The 21889-nt window shown below is 41.8% G+C and overlaps 2 protein-coding genes across 3 annotated transcripts in view; both read right to left on the bottom strand.

The window, feature by feature from the left end:
• The window catches only part of tbc1d22a (TBC1 domain family, member 22a), a 40388-nt gene extending 28714 nt beyond the window's left edge, over window positions 1–11674 (bottom strand). The window contains exons 1-7 of one of the 2 annotated variants that reach the window (XM_079335002.1): window positions 11428–11673; window positions 10942–10998; window positions 9932–10115; window positions 9259–9544; window positions 6976–7158; window positions 3330–3400; window positions 543–671 (exon numbers count right to left, since the gene is read on the bottom strand). In XM_079335002.1, coding sequence (XP_079191128.1) covers window positions 543–671; window positions 3330–3400; window positions 6976–7158; window positions 9259–9544; window positions 9932–10115; window positions 10942–10998; window positions 11428–11489 — 972 coding nt within the window. In that variant the 5' untranslated portion in view covers window positions 11490–11673. Of the gene's footprint in view, window positions 1–542; window positions 672–3329; window positions 3401–6975; window positions 7159–9258; window positions 9545–9931; window positions 10116–10941; window positions 10999–11427 lie in introns of both variants that reach the window. The other variant, XM_079335003.1, reaches the window with a different exon arrangement.
• Window positions 1–21889, bottom strand: part of LOC306817815 (L-threonine ammonia-lyase-like) — a 310968-nt gene that overhangs the window by 149602 nt on the left and 139477 nt on the right. The gene's annotated exons all lie outside the window — the stretch shown is intronic.

Genomic DNA, 21889 nt, shown 5'->3' on the forward strand with positions numbered 1-21889 from the left:
ACAGTAGAAGGATATCAGAGCTCTCACACATGCACATACACAAGCATCCATAGAAAGCCTTGTGTCCAGACTTTGTGCTGCAGTAATACATGGGTGATTTGAAAAAAAAAAAAAGTCAATGGTAAAAGGACTTTTTTCAGCCTTCTATGCACTCGTACCGTTTTTTTTTCTCCACAGGTCACACCTACACATTCACACACTGACAGCAGAAGCTGCTATGTAAAGGGCCCGTGAGCGTGACGCTAACGGATCAGTGCGAGCAGTTTGGGGTTCAGCGTTTTGCCCGGGGACACTTTACCCCCCCCCCCCCCCCAAAAAAAACAACAACAAACAAACAAACAAACAAACAAACAAACAATCCCTTCTTTTTAGACATCACGCCTTGTTTAGTATCTGTCATTTTGTTCCAAGCTCTGGGAGATTTCAGATAGATACAAAAAAACAACAACAACAAAAACGTACAAGAGATGAGTGCATTGCTTTGTGAGTCTCACAGTGGGGGGGTGGGGTTGTGGGGTTGTGGGGGGGGGGGGGGGGGTTACCTGTCGGTATGTGTCCTGATGGTGCTCGTCATTGCGCGAGTCATAGTACTGCTGGATGAAGCCAAAATATTCTTGCCTCTTCCTCTGTAGGACACTTTCTCTTCTCTCTGCGTTAGCCGGGAGGTAACCCTGAGACACGGAGACACAAACATAGAAACGAGGAACTGCTTAATTCTTTGATCAAGGTGTTCAACATGATTGGATGTGTTCATGTTTCTACCGACTGCATGCTGCATGTCTCCTTCACATGAGAAAATAAATACATAGAACTGTTCTGTCAAAAAATGTAATCATGTGTTCTTTTGTTAAGAAACAGCTTGACTGAGACTCGAATGACTCTTCAGCCTAATCACTATTTCCACAGTTTGTTAGTTTTCTCCTTTCCCACCGCTTTACATTCATACCAATGCAGATCCAGAGGGTGAAAGGAATAGCAGTCAGGATCCACTGTTCTGGATGCTCGGTAACCAAACAAAGGTGGAATCCAGTGCGAAGGAGGCCAGGATTTCGTATCCACCAGTGGATCATAATTAACCCCATATCCTCACCATGACAACGCCTGACTTCCCCTGTCTCCTCGGGAGCTTCTTAAGGGAAAAGGAATTGACTGGGTGGCGGGAGGTTTTGCTGGCACAGTGGAAAGAAGAGGAGGGGGGGAATCTTTGAGGTTTTGCTGGTAACCCCATTTCTTGAGCAGCTGTTTTATTAAGAAGCAAGAGGCGATCATAAACAGGTAGGGCAGGGACATCAAACAGCAAACAGAGAAAAAAAATAAACCAACAATAAGGCAAACCTATGGAGCTTCTTGTTCATATAGGAAAATAGGATAGAGAGAGAAATACTCAGTGAGGAAAGAATCATTCCTTTCAGAGAAGTTTCTCCTTTGGTCAGCCTTTTTTTTTATTCCACACTAATTGTGGTAGAGACAGTTATGGACATTTGTGGGATGTGGTGGTAAAACCATAAGCTCTATCCTCAGTGGGGCAAACTGTCCTCATCTTTGTCAGAGAGTGTGGCTCAAGCGTGACCGCTGGAGGCGAGGGGAAATCAAATGAGTCGGGTCTTACTGGCAAACAGCAGAAGGGCACGAGGGACGCCGTTGGAGTGTTTGTTTATAAAAAGGTACCGTTGCACTGTTTATTGAATACAGTGTGGGCTGCGAGCTGAAATTGTGTGCGCATGGGGTGCCAGACCGAGGGTATGTTGAGTCAAACTTGATCCCTTCTATCCATTTCTCAGCCACATCATACCTCAAACAGGACAGAGGACGCAGTCGAGTGGAGTGGCAATTCAGAAGATGTAAGCGCTGTCAACTCACAGCCCACATTCCACCTTAATCCCAACCAGTAATAATTCCTCTGTAAACTACAGTTAAATAGAAATCCAATAATAGTGTGGCTTGGTTAACTTTAGGTACGGATATTGTGTTTCCACACAGTCAAAAATTCCTCCCTAAATTTATCAGCCCTGTTGTAAATAAAAAATACACATTAAATCCCCACATATACATTAAAGCATTTTAAAATCTGTTCTAACCCATTCCATGTGCATGAAAAGTGAAAGACTAAACTATTTGTTGCCACCAGGTATCAGCAAAGCATGAGCATGGTTGTAAACAAATAAAAATAAACAAGCAGAGCTGAAAAGCTTCGAGGTTTCTCGTCTTTAAAAGCACCAAAATGTAGGAATTAGATTGGGTGCGTTTTTGGCACCCACCGAAGGTCGCCGTGTGCAACTGCGCTGTCGTAACAAACATAGTGCTGTTGGCCCTCCCCCTTTCAGATAATGTGCAGATGGCGGGAAGCCAGCAAAGACGTAGCGAGAAGCCGAACAACCACGTTATCAAACGGTAAGGAGATGGGCGTTTGAACTACAGGCGTGGAGTGTGACTAACTTCTTTTTAAGAGCTCAGCCAGCTGCCAAAGCTTCACGCTGCAGTAAACAGGTAATCGGACCACACTGTTGACACGGACGAGACGCCTTTCTGTCTGATTGGAGTTCTTGTGCAAGCGAACATTTGAAAGCTCTATTTAAAATGGGAAAGTGACATATTGGCTGATTTAAGGAGGATGCACTTAAGCTAATCTTTTGCCTCCACAAACTGCAGGTAAACATGCGACATGCGATCGCCCCACACACACACGGATAAACACACACACACGGACACACACACGGACACACACACACACACACACACACACACACACACACACACACACACACACACACACACACACACACACACACACACACACACACACACACACACACACACACACACACACACACACACACACACACACACACACACACACACACACACACACACACACACACGAATCTAACCTCTACCTTACACTGCAGCCAGTGCTCTACAACTTCATACAGCAATTTGAGCCCTCACTTCAGTAGCGTATCAAAAGCACACGTAAATACTAAACACATCCAAACACATACACACAAACACGCACACTTAATGACATCTTTTCGGCAGCACATTAGCTACTGTGCAGTAATTAATGGGAGAGTCACGCCGTTCAAAGAGACAGTCTTCTCTCTGCAGACTAAAAGCTGTACAATGGCTTAATGAGTAAACAAACTGCGTGTCCCATGAATACATTATCTTTGCCTCGCCATTCATTTTCCCAACTGAAGTTTGAAATCACAAAAACCAAAGCAGACTGTAAGACGGCCTTTGGTCGGTTGAGTGCGAGTTTGTGTAGGGGAACGTTTTGGAGGGCCCAGTGCGGCGTGTGTGCTGCGGTGTTTGAAACACGGGAAACTTACTGAAAGCAGCTTCCACGTTATCGGCCGGACCTGCCTTGGGATTCCCGACCAGCTGAGTTTCCGTAGCTCCTCTGAAACAAACACAAAGAGAAGGTCCAATTTGAGATTCACCAAGGAAACATCAAGCACTATATTTACACTCTTTACCAAATGCTAGAGGCTAATTCTGCTATAATTTACAGTGCAGAAAGTTTTTGCACTTTTACACTACATGTCACCCGTTCAGACACACTGACAGCAGAGGATTCTACATTCAGTCTACATCAGGATTTACTAATCCCATTTACATTGACACAGCACTAGCTTTGCCACCGATGCATGGCAGTGATAAGTCATTGAATATTTATACACTGGTTTTCCTTCTTCAGGTGTCTTCAAGTCGAGAAAAAGGCCCATCAGAATTATACCAGACACATTCTCCGAGAAGATTTACAGATTTACATTCGTTCAACTTCACACATTTAAATGACTGTTTGGGGGAAATGTTTAATCTATACTTGGAAATAAACTACACTAGTATCAATGCATTTGTATTCTGTGTCGTCAAGACCACACTAACCGAGAGCAAGACCGTTTTTTCCAGAGTTTTTTAACGCTAGTCCACTGACCCTTTCTGGGCAAGTTCTTCTTATTGTGTTCTTTTTTTTAATATTTTGGTCACATGATCTAACAGGTGTAGGTTGAGACCGGGAGCCCTTTTTATTCTCATGCTCATATTAATTTGAAGCAGAGGAGCAAATTGTCATCTCTGAACTATTTCATTCCATTCAGCAACAGAAATGCAAAGACGGACTGAAGACGCATCTGGTGGAAATCAGGGGTTAGCTTCTCGCTACAAACCACCGAGCAGTGTTAGCAGTTAAGTTAGGGGACATTATTAACACAGAGTGTTCAAGAGAGCGTGTGTTACGTGTGATGAAAGGTCAATGAGAAAGTTTTGGGCTTGCGCTTCCTTCATTTCTGCCTGTCTACCTGCCCGTCAGTCATTCCGGCTGCCCGTGTGCTCGCTTCTGTATGACGGCCGAGAAGAAGAAGTAGAAGAAGAAGAAGAAAAGACGTGCTGTCAGTCAGTGCTGGCTGAGCAGGGAGCTGATGGGAGCACGAGGAAAGACGCTAGACGGACCGTGGCCATGCACTATTCAGTCATCATTCAAACGGAGCGCGACCACTGGGGCAAAACACCACAAGGGTTCTTGGAAACACGCGCACAAAATCTGGGGGGGGGGGGGGGTCAATTCTATTTTAGCGACATGAGCTGCCTCGCCAATTCCAAAAAGCAAGACAGCAGTTCTCACATCGCCGTCATGGGACAATCATCACAAATCGCATCTTTTTCTTCAATATGACAATAATGAAGCTCTTTGGTTATTCAGGTCAGAGAAAGAATACAATCAGGATTACACATCTGTATCATCCTCGACACACCGACTCCTATGAGAACTCTTCAAAGTTTGACTCATCCGAAGGACACCGTGGTGGCGACAGTGAGCAGGTGGCTCATAAACGAATGGGACTCTTGTAAAAATACACTTCCCCCTGGATTATACACAGCACTGCTCGGGGAGGCCCAGATGGCAGGGAGCGCACGCCTCGCATCGACAAGAGAACCAGCATGAGAATAAGTGTGTGTTTTCAGAGTCACACACACACACACACACACACACACACACACACACCTGAATACAGTCAGCACCTTATTCATATGAAGAATGTCCATACACAAGATCTTGATCGATCTCTCTCTCTCTGAGTACTAAACTTAATCTAAGGTATATTGTTTGTACTTGTTTTAAAGCCAACGATCAAACCAGTTGACTCCAGAGCGACGTCACAGTGGGCGATGCTATCAGTATTACGACAAAGAAACTTTCATCATCCAGAGCAGTGAACTTTGTAGGATACTTATTCCTGCCCGACGCCCTTAAATCCTCAAACGTCCGTTTGATCTGTTCTGCCCCAATATCAGCCCTCAGCACCCAATAACACACAAATCTTTCACTTCATCATGTCCCATGAATGAAGTCCATCTTTCATGCTGCCTACAGCAAGGAGTGTGGCTCGCCCAATTTGGGGTATCTAATCATAGATTCAAGAGAGACTAAACTAAATTTAGACCGCGGGGGTGAGATGTCAGGTCCTAATGGGGGGTGACATCTGAAGACACAAGCTGATATTCAGTACACCCTCAGCCCAAGGGAGCGGCAAGCAGTGCTGGCTTACCACTTGAGAGCCACTTTGTTTTGCTCCATATGCTTTTAAAGGGATCACATACAGAGGTGAAGCACTTTCACCTCTAAAAAGGAAATCAATTTCTTATCCAAGTTGCTACCATCTCAGTGTTTACAATGAACCAGTCCCTCGGAGTCGGAACAGAAACAGTCGGCTCTGTTCAAATGTGACACGTCATGGACTCGGGCGAGTTCATGTGCTGAAGCCACAATCCACGCATCTGTCAGACCACCGACGGAGAAACCATATCATGATGTACCGTTCTCTCCTGATCAAAATATTCTAACCCCGTGACCGAGATCAGCGAAACGATTCCTTCCAAAGACAATCATTCCCAGAAAGATCCACGGACTGCTATCCACCGCTGTCTTCTACTGGTATTTTCTTTCTGACTGTTTGATTGACAGCTCATTTGGACAATTACAACCTTCCATTCACAGTTCCGAGCCTACGAGAGCAAAAAAAAAAAAAGAGCGTGAGTTGAAAGGAGCTGTCCTGCTGGATTTCTCCGCCGCCAATTACACACCACAATGACTGACGTTTCTTGTCGCCAATTACCTTCTGAACATGAAGAGACTCTATACTGTTTCAGACAATAATTTTTTTTTTCAGTATTGCATTACAAGTTCATATTCATACTTAAAGTCCTTATTTATTTGGGGAACAGCCCGAGACGGTGCGGCTGGAATAGAATGATCCTTCTGTCCGACTGTGAGATTCTCAACTGAAGCTCTTTTGAATGAATCGTTCCAGATTTGACTCCACGGGGTCGACCCCCGACGCATGCTGCTATCATGGAGAATGTGTGAATACGTCCTAGTCAGGATGACTGTCGTGCAGAAGTAAAGGACCTATAGTAGAGGAACTTGGGGCCCTAAAGGTAGAACAAAGCACAAGCATATTTTTCTCTTAAATATGTTATGAGACGGACGGCTGAATCAAAATATTTTATCTAAAAAACTGCAGCCTTTTTAAGGGGGTTCGTTCCTCTACTATTAAATGTATATAATGTGTAGACATGCTCCGCTCGTCAACTCACCCGATGACCACCTCAATGAAGTGAAGTTAGAGGACACACAGTCAATTAAAGTGTGTGTGTGTGTGTGTGTGTGTGTGTGTGTTGGATCAACAATAAAGACCTGTCGTTTGGTCTGAACAAAGGCCTGTCATTTTTGCTTTTGTTTTTGGTGATATTTCCCCCCCTTGTAATCTACATGACCAGATGGCCGGATGACTCTCCAACTCACAGCATCGTTAAAAGTACAGCACAGCTGGCAGACAGAGACGTTTAACTAAAAGGGAGAGGCACAAGTAAGGAAGGGCCCAAGGGGGTAAAAAAAAAAAAAAAAAAAAAAAAAAAAGTTTCACTGGGCAAAAAAGAGCACACACACACACATAATTGGAAACTCTCTCTTACCCAGATCTGTGTTGGGCCCGGCCAACAACTGTTTGAACTTATCCAGACGGGATGCTTCCCTCTCTGTCATGGCCGGCGTCCCCGATGTGTTCTGGTCGGCCATGCGAGCAACAAGCGGGATAACTGGCGGCCGGTGGGGCAGCGAGCGTTGTCTGTGGAGGGCTGCGTGCTCACCTGCTGCGTCTGGTGGGAGTGCAGAGAGTTAGGACAAGGCAAAGGGTTGCATATAAATAAAAATAAACAACACTCCCACTACCAATGCAAGGCTGTGAGACGATGCTACACAGAATCTTCTGGATACGCTGCATTCTTTGAGCTGCTTTCACACATGACCTCATGACTATTTGAAGACATTTGGGTCTTCACATTTTGAAGATTTTCTTTTTTTCACATGCGGTTTCATGGTACTTAAACTAACTACTAGGAGCTATAAGGAACATAAAGGAGGATTGTAATTTTTTACTTGTCATTCCTGGTGTACTGCATCTGATACAAGTTAGTAAATCAAACACAAGAAGAGGTTGGTGGAAAGTAAAACATGTAAACAAGACGCTAGCGTCAGGCTGTGCTTTCTGTACTTGTAAGTGTGAATGCAAACGGCCAAATATGGTCTTCCTGTTTTCACGCAGACTTTTCCTGCCTGCCCTTTATGACATTTTTGGCACCACGTCAGGAGGAGGCGTTGTCTGGAATTATGACATCATTCACGTTGAGTGCTATTGACAATGCTGATACTATCTTCTCAACAAACGTGACGATCAAAACCGCAAACAGCCTTTCCACCTTCAACACACACACACACACACACACACACACACACACACACACACACACACACACACACACACACACACACACACACACACACACACACACACACACACACACACACACACACACACACACACACACACACACACACACACACACACACACACACACACACACACACACACACACACACACACAGGTCATCACAGTGTGTTCAGAGATGTTTGCCATTACACGTCGTCTTCTCTGACAAGATGAGAAATGTGGAATTAATGGTGTTTTCCACAAAGCATGAAACTCCAGGAAATCTACTCACATTTTCAGGGTGAGCTTCATGTGTAAACTACAAATCATTATCATTCGACCGGACATAACACTGACTTCTTCAACATGCAGAACGGTGAGCTGGCGTCCTCTGCCCAAAAATAAAAGTCCTCCAAAACACTGGTTAAGTGTACTAGATTAGTCTGCATTAAATTTATATGGAACAACAAATCAACACCATCTACTGATATCGGTTGATGCCACATCGTTCGCCAATGTTGAAAGTGATGCAACCCGAGCTGTGAGTGTGAATAACAGCTGTGGAATATTCAGGGGCAGAATAAGGGGGCTAGTTGATACTAGTGTAGTTTATTGTCCTAAAATGTTCAGGATATGGGTTTTCATGATTTAAGGAATATTTGTCAACCGCACAAAGTGGCTTCAGCCCAGGTCAAAGAAAAACAATCAGAATGAAAACTGGTTCATTGGGTCAAATTTGGCAACCAAAATCCCTTTGATAATGTTGAAAGTTGACTTTTCCGGCAAATGTTTCAATGCAAGAACCAAACGTGAGTGTTTGGCTGATGCATCTGGCTGCAGGATAAACCAGCTGAACGACATTCTTTTCTTTTCTCAACCTGAAGACAGCGGAGCGAGTTACACAGCTGCCTTTTCTGGGATTTCTTCTTTTTTTTTGTGCATGAATACAGTCGATGCATTGACTCCAGTCACAACGCCCTCTCCCATTGGCTCGAGAGGAATTCTCCAGAGAATATCCTGCTGCGTTCTCTCATCAGCTCACTCCAACTGATTGCGGGGGGAAAAAAAAAACACCGGCGGGAGAAACTACCGGGTCAATAAGGAGCAAAGAATGTGGCTGGAATCACCACTAAAAATGATCACTGCCATTGATTAGTCGAAGGTGTTTCCAACCAAATGTGATGGATTAAATCAAGTATGGTCCTTTAACTTGTAGAATGTAACCTTTATTTACAATTTAACTGAAAATTGTTTTTTCCGTTTCCACTAGAAACCTTGTTGGTGCTCAGACCATGAAAACAACCTGAACTAACACTAAAACTAATGGACATGTGTCGGACCATTGGTTAGGGCCACCTTCAATTTAAGACAGCTCTCTCTAATGGCCCTACACCAGGTTTAACTGCTTCTCTTCTGAATATTTCACGACAAAGGCATGCTCAAAGCAAGCTGAGCCAGAGCTTCTTTTTGTGTTTCGTGTTCACTAACCTTTCGGTGACCCTATTGGAGCTTCGCTGTGGGACTTCACCAGGCGGCTGTCAGTGTAAGGGCTGCTCTGGGAGGCGAATGACACCTCTGGACTTGTTACGTATCCTTCTCCCGTCCTGTTCTCCTCATCCTCTTCATCCTCCTCCTCCTCCTCATTCTCTACCTCCTCTTCCTCCTCCTCCTCCTCTTCGGCCACCTCTTCCTGAGTGTCCTCTTCTCTCTGTTCCAGCTCGGATGTGTCATCCAGCCTTTGTCTCTCCTGTTGCTTGCTGTGGTTCTCAATCACCTGCTCAGATGGAAAAAAAAAAGGGGGGGGGGGGGGGGGCTGTTAACTATAAACGAAATGAGACATGTAATGATGTTGACTTCTTTCCTCTGATAAACGCAAACTGTAGTTGAACATTGTAGTTGTCCTTAGGTTTCTACATTTAAATAAAAAGACTATAATCAATAACAGGAAACATCCTTTTGCATTAAAATATCTGAAAAGGAAAGCAGTGATTTCAACATTTTAAAAACCTTTTTTTTTTTTCAAAATAATGCCACAGAAAAAATCCTTTTGTACATACGGATGTAGATTTCTACACGTGGATGATCGATCATTTAATTCCTATCATTTCAAAACTGATGAGCTCCAACGTTTTGCCACGAGCCACGGTATCTTGTTGCTCACCTTATTGGCTGTCTCCATGACCACCTCGATATTAAGGTTCTGTGCAGCCATGGCCAGCAACTCGTCATCGTCGTCCCCAACATCCCATGCATCACTTGTGATGCTCTCGAACTCCTGGAAGGTGGTAGCCTTCTTGGGCTTGTTTGGTGTAACCGGAGGAGGCTTGTTTCCTGCTTTAATCAAGCTTCAGGACAAAGAAGAGGAGGAAAGAAGATCAGAGTCAAGTAGAAGAAGAGGAATGACAGGAAGTATGGGCAAAAGGGTATAGTAGATGGAGCAGGAAATAGTCACACAGGGAAAACATATGCAAGTAAGTACACAAAGCAGCATTTGTAGGTGTGTGTGAGAGGCATCTCTACAGACTTTTAACAACTAAATCAGGTCAAACAAGAAAAATTAGAAATGCAACATTTTCCAGAGTGACTGGTACTTTGTCCTCAGACACCAGTGGACAGCTTTAGGTGAAAAGTTCATGTAAATGCCCAAGAGAGATTGCATATGAATGCGGACGGGAAATGAGGGGAGAGAGCGGGGATGACATGCACTGAACAGCGTCTGGAAGCAGCGCATCAAGGACTACAACATCTGTGATCGCCTGCTTTACAAAGTGCATAAGAATGTTTTTTTTTTTTCTGAGTGGGTGGACAGGAGGATTGGTGCAGGAAGAAGGCAACCAGAATAAAGAAAGGGACTTCCATCATAAATTATCGGAATTAAAACAGAAACTGAATATTTCCACTGAAAAAAAAAAATCAAAATCGACCCTACCCTTGTTAAATAAACAAAGACTGTCAGGAGGCTATTATCTTTCAGCTGTCAAATGGAAAAACAAACACTTCCAGGTTCCTGTTTGGAGGAGGTTTCAGTGCTGAGTGATGTCTTTACTCTCAATATGAATCAGGATGGAAGAAGGAAGACAACTATAAAACACAAAGTTCAATGCAAACTATAGCAATTATCCAAGCGTTCTCGCATTTACCTTGAGGGAGTAAAAGGTGCATTTTACTTACTTAGCATGAAGTAGCGGGTCGAAAGGTGGATGTTGTGCGCCATACACATGCTGAATGCTGAGGAAGCACAGACAACATTAAAATAAACAAGAGACTTGGCAAATGGCTCCCAGGCTACTTGTGTTAGCCGAACACATCCCCAATTTTAAAGAAATAATGGATAAAATGTGATGAAAACGAGTAAAAGTTGGATCACAGCTAATCAGATTCAGTTAATGACTCCTGAAACATCACTCAGGACTCTGTGATTGCTAGCCGATGTTAGCAAAAAGCTCTTCTTGGTCAGCTCACATTAGGGAGGTTTAAACTGTGTCAGCTGCGATAGAAATTCACAACAGACACTGGAAGTTTACAAGAAATATGTCATAAACTATGTGTTATAAGCACAAGTTCGTTTCTCGACCTTAAAGTTGTGTTTTTGGAGTTCAACGGTGTACTGAGGCTAGCTGTGCTAAGCTAACCAACAGGAGGAAACACGTCACTCACCTGCCGGGAACCTTCGCTGCGTTTCTTTTCCAGAACTGTTTTTTATTTCCGTCACTTGACATTTTCCTCCTATAGTCCAACCAGCCGTGGACATAAACAGGTGAATGTCGTCGCTTTGTGTACAACTGGAAATGTGTGTTTATTTACAGCAGGTTCGCCTCCCTCCTCCAAAACTCAGAGAGCTGCCATGTTGATAGTGTCCAATCGACAAGCAAACGCTGCTGTGATTGGCTGAGCCGGTACTTCCGCGTTGTGTGCGAATTACAAGTAAGATCCACTGCTCGGTGGCATGGGAAGGTGCTGACGTCATGGTCCTCGTTTTTTTTTCTAGTGGACTTCATGAAGAAAAGAATACTATTAAAAGATGTTAACCCTCATTTTCTTACTATACACCATAAGCTGCAGTTTAATAGTTCAGTGAGGTAAACTAAAGTCTGATTCTCAAATTTATATCGTAGCACAATAAAGTAAAGTGAACAACAAACAAACAACAAATCAACAACAATAATTAAATCAGCAATATTAATATGAACCCAACATGTCCGAAAAGGAGTAGGATGAAGCATACACTTATTTTTAAACCTACCCCTTCTCCATTACTTAATTAACACTCCTTTATACATATTTATATGGTACATATTACAGAAAATACAAATAGAGAATAATAGAAAATGAGTAAATAAACAAATATGAATAATTTATGAAAAACATCTGATTGTTAAAGCCCCTCTTCCTCCCTGTACCTTGTGAAAACCTGAATGGTTTCCATTGTAATATGAAAAAATAGTTTGTAATATGATAAAGGAATGTTTCAAAAGATGCAGTGGCAATGAATTAAATAAAAAAAAAAACTAAAGTGAGGATGTTATGGATTACATGTTTTAATTTCTGCCAATTAACAACATCACCCAATTTAACTCACCTCATTAATTTGGTTTTAAATGTGAATATGTAATGTTTTCATCAAGATGAAATGGAAAAGTGATGAAACACATGCCAGAAACAAAGTTTGACCTTAGGAAAGGTTGGTTTATTCAAGACCAACCTTTACCTCTGAAACCCCTTAACTATTGTATTCAAGAGCTAATGTTGGATTTCCAGTTAGTTAGTTAGAATTTAAAAAGTTAAAAATATAATTGTTCTTACTTAAACTAAAACAAGACTTGTAAGCAGATGTTTAATCTTTCATTCCTTAATGAGACTGTGTGTGTGTACATTGCAGCTGCCTGTAAGAGAAGCTCTCTCACTCTTGTTAGGCGGACTGATGTTCTCACAGGCAACCATTTATTGAGTACCAGTCACAGAGGGCTGACGATACTTCATGGGAAATTAAAAATACATGAACAACAACAATGAGAAAGTCAGTCCTGGTTGGACATGATCTCGTACTAACCACACCAGGACTGGCCTCTCAGAAACATGCACAAGCATCACAGCAATTGTACTTGCTTGTGCATGTGTACACAAGTGCAAACACACAGCCAGCCAATCAGTACGCTTGGGCACGAAATAAACGAAAAAAAGAAAAAGTGTATATTTCAGCAAAATCTACTTCTCCTATGGTTTTGTAATTACCTTAATTATCTTATCTGCCTGCAGCTTTTGCTTTTTACCTTACCACGCACTCCCACGACTCCCACTTTTAGCGTTAGCCCTTTCACTATTACATTCTGGGATTACGTCCAAGAAAAAGGGAGACAGGCTTAAATTGCAATGTGAATTTACAGACGGGGACGCCGATATTAAGCCGTCGCAGAATCAATATGAATGTATAAAGAGGTGATGACGGCTGGGCTTAGTTATGGCACATTTACGAAAATAGCAGTCTCAAAAGGGCTTCTGTTAGCCTTGGCTTTTTGGGTGGGGGGGAAAGTGGCAGCGCTCCCCACTCCGTCATTTGGCCAAAAGTGTTTTAGTTAGAGATAAACTTATAGAGACCCAACAGACTTTCCAAACTAAATAAAATACTTTCTTTGCCCTAAAAAGACAAACATACTTTATAACAGCCAACTTGACTTTGTGTTATGTAGCAGGATTATCCCTCATGAAAACACGTGAATCTCTTTCAGCGGGGCCCTCGTTAGCCTCGCTCCTCATTGGGGAACTCCATAAAGGCAGGCAGTGTCCGTCTCCTCTCCCTCTCGCTCTTTGGCTTGCCTACCCACTTCCTGGTCAGCGTTCCCTGTGGCTATAAACTGTGCCGCTGCCAGACGGCCCCCAAATGTGGCCTTTCTCTCACCTTAGTCCTCAGTGCCATATCTCCATACTACCAGGTATATCTTCGTGGGTGTGTGTGTGTGTGTGTGTGTGTGTATATTTTTATATTTTGTGTAAATACACCTTGTTTAATACGGGTCTCCCACTGCATTGCTTTTAATGTTCAGCCTTTTGTATATAATTTTGGATGTATAAAAAGTGGTACATAAATGAAGCTGATTGGTCACTGGAGTCATAGTCACTGTAAATTTCTGTGGAGGTTCAAATCAACAGCTCCACTCAGGAAATTACAGTATTTCTCTTTTATTAAATCAGACCGTTGCTGTAAAAGATGTCTACTACGTACAATCAAATGATATTAAGATCTCCTCATGTAAATTACAGTCATCAGCAGCTGTCTGACGTTTTTTTTTTAATCCAAACATTAAGCTGCTGTTGCTGCATGGGCAGAAGCAGTATGACTCTGTCATACCACCGCAGTAATGGCCGCCACCACAAGATGGCACAATTCGTCTGTACTGTCCCGACAAACACAACCCTGGGATTATCCGGGTCTAAGGCTTCCAGGAAGTCTGCCACCAGTGGCTTAATGGCTTGCGACCGCCAACTAAGGTAATGGAGACAGACCTTACCTGTTGCAGCCTCATTTCAGCACTGCAATGCGTCGCTCTATCTACCAGCTCACTATGCTTGGTTCCAACGTGTTCTCCTCCGTTGTTGGATGACAGTTCATGACTATAACACAAACGTGACGATAACAGGTTACACTGTAAATGGCAATTACAAAAGTAAAACAGGCAGCACTAAACAGTTTCTTGACCAAACTCACAATCCAAACATTAGTCCTTCTCTTGCACACCTGCCCACCTCAGCCAGTGAAGATGGTGGTATTCCAGCCATGGGCCATACAAATAGGCAGGAAAGCCCATCCCCTTACTCGCTTATCACGCATGAAATGAAACCTCTCAGCCGTAACAATGCCTTCACAAAGTAAGGGGTTCTCTCTGTCAGTCCCCAGGATTCAAAGAGTTTTTTTCTTTTTTTGTCGTTCACTATTGAATCAGTGGTTTAGCCTTGGTTGGATATGACCTTGATTAACTGTTAAATATCAGACATCGCCACAGGAAATGTAAGCCCTAATGGTTAAAGTATGAACAAATGATGGCATTTACAACTGCTATTTCAAAATGTGAATATAAAAGCAAATGTGTATTTTGCCTTAGGCAAAGCGTCATTTTTGAAGTTGAACTTAGCATCAGTAATTCAAGTCTAAATACAGTTACAGTGATGATAAAATCAGAGAATCAATTTGGCTCTCCAATATTTATTTAGAGAACCATTAACAACAACTTTTTCAGTGGCTTACAGAATCATCAAAAAGAAGCTAAATAGTAAATGAGGACGGATTATTTTGTACTTCAAAAGCATTTTCGTGCATATAGCTCGAGAAAAAAACATGACACTAGAGTTAAAACAGTGTGAGATGTGCGGATTGTGTTTATCTGGACAACCTGCTCCTGCTATACCTGCTCCAGAGAAAACACGACATTATGGATGGTGGAACTGATATCACACATTTTCAAATCTGGGCTTCACAATACACCGAAATAAAAGAGCTGTCCCCCTCCAAGCACATCACCTGTGTGGGGGTGGCAGGGACGCATCAGAAGTAATCTAATTGGGGGGAATTACTGTAACCACTGGGAGGTCACACCAACCCTGGTCCAATATACTGTATACGTACATGCTGCATTAGCTTTCCCTTTCAAACACACACACACACACACACACACACACACACACACACACACACACACACACACACACACACACACACACACACACACACACACACACACACACACACACACACACACACACACACACACACACACACACACACACACACACACACACACACACACACACACACACACACACACACACACACACACACACACACACACACACACACACACACACACACACACACCTTACCTGGAGCATCCACATTGCACAGGCCTCATTCTTGTTGCTTGTCAACATTCCTGGAAATACAATACATTTCTAGAAATAGAAACATCACTTTCCTAACCATCTCAGACAGACCCAAAGATCCCTCAGCAGTTAGCTTAATAATCATAACACCTAAGGCTGGCATCATTAAAGTGAATAAAAGCATCGCGTACAACATTTTGAAGAGGTACAGGTTGTGTGGGGGAGTGCAACTTTCAATGTTATACCATTCAGTTTTGCATTTTTTCCAAACAAAAGTATTTCTTAAAGACACCAAATGTGTCTCATAATGAAGAACGGCTGATTTCTTTCTCCGGTGGAGAATCCAGCACAGTGCAGACACGACAGCTTATTGAAAGCAATGTGTGCACTAAGAAACAGAAACTGGTGTTTTAAACGAGTGGATCCTCACAGAATTAAAGTTGCAGTAAAAAGTGGCTCTTTTATAATATCCTCACGCCATTGGCAATTCGTAAGCTTAAAATCATTGATCTACATTTAGACTGACCCGGATATATCTCATAATACATCTCAGTATCAAAAAGGCCTTTATTTGACATTTTGAGTGCAGTTAAAGGAAATGTTCTTGATATTTTCTTGTATTTATCAGAACAGATTCTTTGTACATTATGCGTCCCTATATCTTGTGAGTCAATTACCCAAGAAAAAATAATTTGATATCCTGTATACACTGTAAACAGATGAGGAACAAACAGTTTATTAGGTTTTATGAATATATAAGACAGATCAAAGACATAAGCGTGAATCAGGGAGATATGTGAATTTGATTTGCTAGATCAGCTCCATAAGTGCCGTGGATCTTTTCTCATTAAACAATCACCTGCTGGTATGAAGGCAGCACAACTGCTGATAAGCTATTACAGAACCATGGTACGTGTAGGTGCTGTAAACGTAAAGCCAAATTGTTCAAACGATGGTCAGATAAAAGGGAAAAAAAGAGACCAACTGAACAAGGAAGGCTAACAAGCAATCAAAGATAGCAGCTGAAACATGAATTACTCATTTGAAATTATGTGTTATTTGATGTCCACAGCATCACACAGCAGCATACAACAAAATTATCTTCACAACTACTACAATATACTGTCTGACAGTTAGATCCAAGCTATAGCAAACGAAACCTGGAATCCATTGTAGCCTTTTGACCAATTGGATTCAGAAGTTTCGCTGTGTTCCAGACAACTAGCTTTAAACTGTGTGTCCACAAAGCGTTTTTTTTTTTTCCAGCCAAAGAAAAGCACTGCATGCCCGTCCTTTCTCTATGGCAACAATCTGTTTCAAAACAGATTTATTTCCCGATCAGACACGGAGCAAAGAGGATGCAGGTCCAAGACACGATCTGTAGGTGGCAAACTGTATGCAAACTCTCTCCTAGCGCTCAGAAAAAAAAGTTAGGTGGGCACAGGGCCTTAGTGTCACTTGTTGTAATCAAAGTTTCAGTTTGACCTTTAATCAAATAGTAACAAATGTACAAATCAGTGCCTTTCAAATATACCTGATGTCTGTAACCAGTACAACTACAATGTTAATACTGTGTCGATGCTGAACAACCAGTAAAAGAAAATGTCCCATACAAGTTTCATTCGCAAGTTTTATCCAAGAAAAATGCCAATCAAACAGAATGTTACCTTTTCAAAAAAATGACATTTGTTCACCCTCTATCTTGACAAATGCAGACCCTTTAATGCTGCTACATGCTATTCACTTTTACTCTTCCTGTATTTAATGTCTCTCTTCTGCTTTCCATTAAGGCACAAGTTTGCAATTGTCACCAAATACATTCAGCTTAGTCCTTCTCCTGGATAAGCTACCTACTTTTCCAGCACCTCCAGTGAATGTTGCTCTCATCCCTTCAATGCTGCGTTGGCTGTTTTTGAGGTGATTGGGTAAGAATGGCTTTGAGCAGGAAAATAGAGCATTTGAGGCCCACATCAATTTGAAAACTGCAATTCCAATGTCTTAACCCTCATATGGTTGGGTGTAAGAGTGTGCACTGTGAAGCCATGTCTATGCGGCTGCGTGTACAACCTCTATCAGAGTTAGGCCACCATGCTGCTGTGTAAGCTAAAATAGCTGCCGACCCCGCTGGCCTAAGCCTAAGTGACTCTATAACGATAAAGACAGAGTGGTTAGCAATGACACACAGGATATATAATTAACTGATGTGTACATGTGTGTGTGAGGGTGTGTGAATGTGGTACTGTTATTCTTACTTTGCTATTTGCAGTGTAAGCAATTCATTTAGATCAATAGCAGATTCATCTACAAAAACTTCCATTAGACCTTTGTTCAATTAGTTGTGGCTAAATGATGAATTTTTTCCTAACACTGAGCTCCTGCACTTGAGATCGCTTGGGTTTTAAGTATACATTTGTATGCATCTGCATCAGCGCATGTGTTTGTGTCGGTGGTTTTATGTGCTCAAACGCAAGCGTCAGTGTCGTGCAGACGAGTCAGACCTCCTTGGTTTGGTTTCTACTGCCGACACTAACAGCTTACAGAATGCCAATCTGCACTGCCTTTAGTACGACAAAAGCTCCTGGTGCCACCTGGAATGTTAACATGCTGTGTGCATATTGTGTGTGCATGTTTGCGTTTAACATGAAAGCAATGAGAGAGAGAATGAAGGGACATTATTTAGTGTGTGTGTGTGTCTGTGTGTGTGCTTTCCTTGTGTATTTGTTAAATGGTTGAATGCTGCATTTTCTCTTTTTAAATTTAAATTTTTTAAATTTTTGTCCCATATTTTGGCAGCAATGTTGCAGGATATTGCTGTAGTAATACGCTATTTCCCCTATATTGGAGTGCTGTGTAATCTGGTTTCACTACACTGTTTAGGTTTCCCTAAACAGTGTATAGGTAAGCTGACGCCTCCTTTTCTTGATTCAATGCCTTAATGGAGAAGTGACAGATAAACAAGAAAAGTTCATTATTATTTAATGAACAGCAAAGTCTTATTTCAACACAGAAAAATAAAATTATTTTTCGTTAATGTTTAATCTTCTTGTCTCCTTAATCAGGAAGCCCATTTACATCTTTTCCCATTTTTAAACCAAACTTGGACAGGTTGCCAAAGCATGATCCATCTTTGAAGTATATTTTGCCATCCCATTAATAATTTTTAAGATAAAGCAATTATTTATTGAAGAAGCCTCTGAATAAAACCTGTGCCCTGACTTTTAATATTTAATATTGTTGGCTTTGATTGTCTTGACAATTTGTTATTACCAAGCCTCCTTTAAATGCAGATCATTTGACTTGAAGAAAACATGATACCAGGTAAAACCAATCACAGTAAAAAGTGATCTTAAAATAAAAACAAAAGTTGCAGTGACTTTTGGGGACTTCCAAAGCAAAATGTAGCTCAGACAAACTGGACACAACAGAAAGTGTAGAGGAGTTGTGTGTGTGCACAGAGACTGATAAAGCCGTAGAGCTGCCACTCCTTTTACTCATTTGCATTGAAAGGAGTCAGTTAATGTGGTTTGGCGCATCTGATTAAGGTTGCCTCCTGGAGCCTCCCTTTTGAGATTTGCTGGGCACACCGAACTGGGAGGAGACCCCAGGGTGGACCTAGAGTTCACTGAAGGGATTATATATGTCGTCTGGCCGGGAATCCCCCAGGAGAAGGTGGAAAACGTTACTGGGGAATGGGAAGTCTGGATTGACCTACTGCGCTTGCTGCAACAGCAACCCGACCTCTGATAAACGGAAGAAATGGATGGATGGATGTTAGTGCTTCTAAATTGAAGCAACTCACTTGCTGAGCTAAATTAATACAAAACAGGAAAAAAATCATCTGAGGAGTTACAAAGAGTCCATTTCTATTTTAAACACTGATAGATGTTTGAGTGTGTGTGTGTGTGTGTGTGTGTGTGTGTGTGTGTGTGTGTGTGTGTGTGTGTGTGTGCGTGTGTGTGTGCGTGCGTGTGTGTGTGATAAAGCTGGCGATGCTGCACTGTGGATATGAAATGAATAAAAAATCCTTTGTTTATGAAAGCTGCCTCATACTGTTGATAACAATACCTCCATAAAACGCATAATTTATAACTTGTTTTCTATTGCTTCTGCTCGTTTTTTTTCCCCGCCCGTTCAGATTCATTTCTGTCTCCTGGCTGAGTCTTCAGATGATTGTGACGGCAGCACCCATCAAGTGAGGAGGTCAGTGCAGGGCTTTATTTGAGCTGAGCTGTGTTAGATGTTGAGTGCTTTCGTTTTCCCACAGGGAGGATCATAACTTGGGCTTGACTGACCTGTGTCGAACAGAGACAAACATGCCAGTCAGCATCCGACAACTCTGACAAACAAACATGCCCAGACTGTTGTTTGACTACATATTTGTATTTCAGTCAGGTTGTTTAAACAGCAAATGTACTCAATTATCAAGCTATCAAACTGAACAGTTTTATGCATTCTATTCATTATTTAAAGGAAAAATCCCCAGGATAAATTCCTCAGCAAGGATGGACAGAAATCAAAATGATTACATGGTTGCAAATGAAGTACTCTCTCACCATATGAGCCCAACCAATAAGGAATTTTTGGGTCCGAAACCGAAAAAAAATATGATACCGATTCATTGGCCGATATATTTCTTAGATCCATGGTTGATATGTAGAGCTGGATATAGATATACACATTTATTGTGTTGATCTCTTAAATACAGTTATCAAAGACTTGTTGAAAAGATATCTAATGAAGACAAGATGGTCACTCAACTGGAAAGTCAAAGTGACTTGACACTCTGATACCGATAGTCACTGGATGTATCGGCTGGCCGATAAATCAGTGGAGCTTTAATGAACCCATCATTCCTTAAAGCAGCAGTAAACTCTGAATGCTTCTTATAACCGTCAAAAACAAACAAGCACAGCTGACAGATAACTGATGTTGACATTTGGATGTATGCCTTCAAACTCCTGTAAATGCTCATTTGGAGGAAATGGAGGGAATATTGTTCAACATGTGAGGTTAGCCAAAAGATGTTTTCAGTGGGATTGCTTTAGAATTGCAACCTGAAACACTCATTACAAGCAATTATGTTTGAAAAGATCTGACCTGACATGTGACTGTTTTTTTTTGTTTTTCCTTTCGTTTTTTTTTTTTTTTTTCTTTTCTTTTTTTCTTTTTGTTTTTTTTTTTACTTTTTGGGACTTCAGGGGCTCCGTAGATGACTGCAAATATGAGATATTGTTCAGCGCTTGTGGCTTTGTGCTTCTTTCTCAGCACGAAAAATGCTGTATTTGATTAATTATATTCAAAAAGGTTTGCAGCTATGGATAGCAGAATGCTCTTCTGTTGAAATACAGCAGAATTAGGGGCAACCACCATTACATGAATCCCTTTAGGGTAGCTAGAACCAGATGACAAAGATTGACACAGTCCCTTCTGTTTGACATTGACATTGACATATGACATTGTTTGAATGTACTATATGTACAGTGTTCTAGTACCCTGCAGTGTATGTAGTGCTAGAGACAAATAATGTAGACACATCATTACATGGACTATTAAACTTTCAATGACACTCACTGTATGTCTTAAACCTGCTTTGAACCTGTGTCCTTCCCTTCTCTCTTTTTGTTATTTCTCCTTTCTCTCAATTCAAACTGTCACGGGATTGCTTCTTCTTCTTCAGCAACCTTCTTTGTCGTTTTCATTCATCTTCATTTGAATTTTTAGACTGAGGCTAAACGGCTGCATTTCATGGAAATCATTGTCGTTCAAACATAAAGTAACAGCCAAGAGCATATTGCATACTGCTGCCTATATTGCAGACAATTCACTGAACTTTATGAGAAGAAATGTTTCTTAAAGGTTTTCTCATGATTGTACATCCTTGTGCCAGATCAAGATATTTGAAGTTCCTGCTATCTTGGCTCTCCAGTCAACAACACACTGCACTCTGATTACAGCCTGATGTCACAGGCCTTCAAAAAACATACAATAAAAGATAAAAGAGGGCTCACCTTGAGGTGTTATTGGGAAGCTGAACACACAGAGGGAAATTCAGTCAATAAAGTAAGATATTCTGTGTTTCTTATTTTTTAATTCCATGTCAATTCTTGACACTATCCCTACAGTGCAGGGATGGCAGAAACAGAGAGAGAGGGTGGATGGAGTTTTTGGCTCAAGTGGTGGCTCTAGCAGAAATCTAACAAGAGCTCCCTGAGGTAAAGCCTGTGTGGGAGGAGGTAGCAGCGAGTGA

Source organism: Symphodus melops (assembly GCF_947650265.1).
Source record: "Symphodus melops genome assembly, chromosome: 22".
NCBI lineage: Eukaryota > Metazoa > Chordata > Actinopteri > Labriformes > Labridae > Symphodus > Symphodus melops.